The 4,460-nt window shown below is 67.7% G+C and overlaps 1 protein-coding gene across 1 annotated transcript; it reads left to right on the top strand.

The window, feature by feature from the left end:
* Positions 1–1,269: 1,269 nt before the first annotated feature.
* On the top strand, positions 1,270–4,128 carry STAC3 (SH3 and cysteine rich domain 3). The gene is made up of 11 exons (XM_027909134.1): positions 1,270–1,335; positions 1,695–1,953; positions 2,163–2,260; positions 2,466–2,541; positions 2,648–2,742; positions 2,858–2,924; positions 3,130–3,179; positions 3,299–3,393; positions 3,625–3,676; positions 3,763–3,900; positions 3,993–4,128. Exons 1-11 carry the CDS (start codon positions 1,270–1,272, stop codon positions 4,089–4,091), a joined length of 1,095 nt encoding a protein of 364 aa, XP_027764935.1. The 3' UTR covers positions 4,092–4,128.
* The last annotated feature ends 332 nt before the right edge of the window (positions 4,129–4,460 follow it).

Raw genomic sequence — 4,460 nt, 5'->3', positions numbered from 1 at the left:
CAGGGACTGAGGGGAGCCCAGGATGCCCGTCCAGAGCCCTGTCCCCCGCCACAGGCAGCCTGGCAGCACTGGGCTCCCAGCTCCCCCTGTCCCAGCAGGATTTGGTGCCCAGGGGGTGCCGAGGCAGCGAAGGAGGCCCCAAGGCTGGAGCAAAGAGCCCTCGGTGTGCCCAGCCCCCGGAGCCCTCGCCGTGCCCGGTCCCTGCGCCGTCCCATGCCAGGCTGGGGGGGCCCCTGGCACGCCCAGCAACCCACCAACGCAAATAGCCGGTGGCTCCTCCACCCGCTCCCGCCCGGCGCGCGCTGGGGCTCCAATTTCCCGGCGTCAGCCCCCGGCAGCGCTCAGCTGTCGTCCCCCCTGCCCTGTCACTCCGCTGGCCACGGGACCGTGGCGGCTGCCGCCCTCCCCACCCGCCACGGGGGCCTGGGGGCTCTGCAGCCGACGGGGCCCGGGCACCGGCCGCCCTTCGGGGGGTTCTGCAGCGCAGGGCGAGGCCTCTGAGCACAGGGTAAGTGTGTCCCCCTGCGTGACCCCCCCTCGCCGTGGACGTGACCCCCGTGGGCCCCCCGTGCCGCTGCAGGACCCTGGGGTGCCCCGTTCCTGCGCTGCCCCTCACCCCAATGCTCCCCGGCCCCAACGCTGCTTCCCCGTGCTCTTCCTCGATTTTCACAAGGGCTGGGGGGGCTCGGGGTGGGCTCCACCAAAGACAGCCAAGTCTGGGGGGAAGGAGTGCGTGGAGGGTTTGTCAAAGGTGGCACGGGGATGGTTTGGGGGATGCAAGAGCAGGTCCTACCCCCGTGGCAGCCCAGGGCTGGGTGATGCCCCTCGGTGTCACCCGTGTGCCCATCCTGAGGGGCCGAGAGCGGCACCGTCTGCAGGTGGATGGTGAGATGGAGATGCCCAGGCAGAGGTGGGCACGTGCAGGTAGCCCAGGGGCTGGCTCACAGCACTTGGCACCACGGCCCCGAGCCAGTGGCCATGCCAGGGGCTGGGCTGGGCACCGGCCTCCTCCAGCCTGGCCCTGGGGCTGCCCGGGCCAGGACCAGCCCTCGCTGGGGCAGGGGCTGCAGGATGGGCGGTGGGAGTGACCCCAGGGCTCCCCACGGCAGAACCAGTCCTTGCCAGGACAGGGGCTGTGGGATGGGCAGTGGGACTGGGTGCTGCTGGGGAAGGGCAGGCAGTGCCCACCCAACAAGACATCCCCCACTGGGCACCTGCAGCAGGACCAGCCCCAGCCAAGGCCTTGTCTCTCTCTGTTCCCCTCACAGCATGACTGAGAAGGAAGTGCCAGAGCCACCAGCTTCACCTGCTTCAGGTGGGAAACCCAAGAGCCGGGTAAGTGGGTGCCCAGCGGGTGCCACAGGGGGAAGCCACCTCTCTCAACATCATCCTGCCACTGTCCCAGGAGGCTTGGGAGGGCTGGGGGTGCCTGGTGGGCCCCTGATCCACCCGGTGCTGGGTGGGCATTTCCCAGCTGGGCTCTTCTCTGGGATGCCCGTGTCCCCAAGGTGCTCAGGAGCCACAGCTGCCCCTTTTGTGGGATCTTTATGGGGTCGGCAGGAGGGTTCCCATCCTCACAGGGGTCTCCTTCCACTTGGGGAAGGGGTCTCTGGGTCAGAACAGTGGGGTGAGGGGGTGGGCATGGGGTCTCTGCCCTCCTGCCACGCACCATCCATCCTCTCCTGCCCCAGCAGCTGCAGAAGCTGAAGCAACTTTTCCAGCGGAAGCCCAAGGAGGAGCCGGTGCCGGAGCCGCAGCCCAACGGGGAGCTGGTCAGCCCCTCGGGGGGGCCCATCTACTACATCTATGAGGACGAGGAGGAGGAGGAAGAGGAGGAGGAGCCCGAGCCCCCTCCTGAGCCCGAGAAGCTTGTCAATGACAAACCCCACAAGTTCAAAGATCATTACTTCAAAAAACCCAAGTTCTGTGATGTTTGTGCCCGAATGATCGTCCGTGAGTCCTGACGGGGCCGTGGGCAGGGCAGGGGGGGCTGCAAGTAGGGCTGGGGCTGGGGCTGGGGGTTACAGCCAGGATGAGGGTTGGGGGCCACGGCCAGAGCCAGGGCAGGGCCTGGGGGCCGAGGCTGCCCAGGGCTCTGTCCCGGCCGTTCCACAGCTGCAGTGTCACATTCCCTCTCCTTTCCAACCCCCCACCACTGCCAGTCAACAACAAATTTGGCCTGAGGTGCAAGAACTGCAAAACCAACATCCACCACCACTGCCAGTCCTACGTGGAGATGCAGCGCTGCTTCGGCAAGATCGTGAGTGTGTCCCCCCACCCCGGCCCGGGGCCACCTCAGCCCCCACGGGCAGGACCCAGGTGCCACCACCCCTGTCACCTCCTGGCCCTGAGGGGGGCCCTGGCTTCGCCCTCTCTGGGCCCCCCCTGTGTCCTCCCAGCTCTGATGGGATGGCCCGTGGGTCTGGGGGGTGGTTGATGCTCCGACCCCCCCTCTCTCCTCACAGCCCCCCGGGTTCCGCCGGGCGTACAGCTCCCCCCTCTACAGCGACCAGCAGTACGCCTGCGTCAAGGACCAGCTCTGTAAGTGCCCGTGCCAGGCTGTCCCCTCTCCCCAGTCCCCACTCCGGGGTACCCCATCCCCTCGTGTCCCACCCACGACCCCCCACGCCATCCCCGTGCCCCCCAGCGGACAACAGGAGCGACCCCGTGTTCGAGACGCTGCGGACGGGCGTCATCATGGCCAACAAGGAGCGCAAGAAGGGGCAGGACGACAAGAAGAACGTGAGTGTGGGGTCGGGCTCTCCCCGAATTCCTGCGGGAGCGGTGCTGGAAACACCCTGCCCCCCCCTCCCCACCCCTCACTCTGCACCCCCTGAGAGCTCTCTGTGCCTTCCAGCCCTTGGCTGCGATGATGGACGAGGAGCCGGAGGCCACGAAGCCGGGGGGGAGCAAAGCCGAGGGCGGTGAGCGCGGGGGCCGAGGGACGGGGGGCTGAGCTGTGGGGCAGGGAGGGACCCCCCGACTGGGCTTGGGGGGCCACGAGGGTGGGGTCTGCCCTGCACAAAGGGGGTCTCTCACCTCACCTCACACCCTGGGGCTCTCGCTGTGTCCCTGAGTACACCGAGGAGACCCTCAGGGAGGTGTGACCCCCCATCCTGCCATTCCCAGGTGCTGCTGAAGGGGACAAGAAGGCTGAGAAGAGCCCAACAGATGACAAGGTACCCCCCATCCTCACCCTGCACCCCAAAGCCGTGGGCAGAGGTTGTAGGATCTCCCTGCTGGCATCCCTGCAGCCGTTGGCAGCCTCTGGGACCCCAAACCCCTCTGTGCCCCCCAGAGCAAGAAGCCCCAGCCGGGGGCGTTCCTGCAGTCCCACTATTTCGTGGCACTTTATCGCTTCAAAGCCCTGGAGAAGGACGACCTGGACTTCCCGTGAGTTCCCAGCTGTGTCCTGGGCTCTTTCCCAAGGCTCCTGAGGTTTGGCTGGATGTGATTCCGTACGGGACCTGCCCGTCCCTGAGAGCGTGGGCTGCGCTCATCCCTCACTGTCCCCGAGCACGGGGCTCGAGGAGCTGATCCCCTGGGAAGAGCAGTTTTCCTTGGGGTCTCCCATGGCAGGGGGCCCTGCTCACCCCTCTCACAGGGCACTTCTTTCCCTTCCAGGCCCGGGGAGAAGATCACGGTGGTCGATGACTCCAACGAGGAGTGGTGGCGGGTAAGGCCAAGCTCTGGGACCCCTGGGCAGGCTTCCCCCCACACACACACACACACCTCCACTGCCCACTCCCTCGCTCCTTGCAGGGGAAGATCGGTGAGAAAGTCGGGTTCTTCCCGCCCAACTTCATCATCCGGGTGCGGGCGGGCGAGCGGGTGCACAAGGTGACTCGATCCTTCGTGGGCAACCGGGAGATCGGGCAGATCACGCTCAAGAAGGATCAGGTGAGACGGGACCCCCCCCCCCCCCCCCCCCTGCTCTGGGGGGGGGGTCCCGGGGGGCCCCCCCCCCCCCCCCCCCCCCCCCCCCCCCCCAGATCGTGGTGCAGAAGGGGGAGGAGGTGAACGGTTACGTCAAAGTCTTCACCGGCCGCAAAGTGGGGCTGTTCCCCGTGGACTTCCTGGAGGAGATCTGAGGGGGGCTCTGGGGGGGGGGAGACCCCCGGGATGGGGACGGAGGGACCCCAGGATGGGATGGGATGGGATGGGGGGGCCCTGGCTGCAGTGCAGGGATGGGGATGGGGACAGGCATCCCCATCTCTGCTGCCCCAGCAGCAAAGGGGTCTCTGGAGGGGACTGTCCCCCCCCAGGACCGGGATGGAGGGGTGGGAGGTACCTCTGGGGGGTGTTGGTGCCTCAGACACTGAGTGAGAGCAGGAGGCACCCCCAGACTCGCTGTGGAGCCCCCCAGCTTGGAGGGGGGTGGATGCTGGGGAGGGTGTGGGGGGTCCTGCCCCGCTGCTCCACGGGTGTCACCCACCCGGGTTTTGGCAATACAGGCTGTG

The sequence above is a fragment of the Empidonax traillii genome, unplaced genomic scaffold (genome assembly GCF_003031625.1).
Source record: "Empidonax traillii isolate 1590-97213 ecotype Southwest subspecies unplaced genomic scaffold, ASM303162v1 scaffold1954:size80093, whole genome shotgun sequence".
NCBI classification, from domain to species: Eukaryota; Metazoa; Chordata; class Aves; order Passeriformes; family Tyrannidae; genus Empidonax; species Empidonax traillii.
Note: the sequence above shows the minus strand (reverse complement) of the source record. Positions and strands in the feature narration are given on the sequence as shown.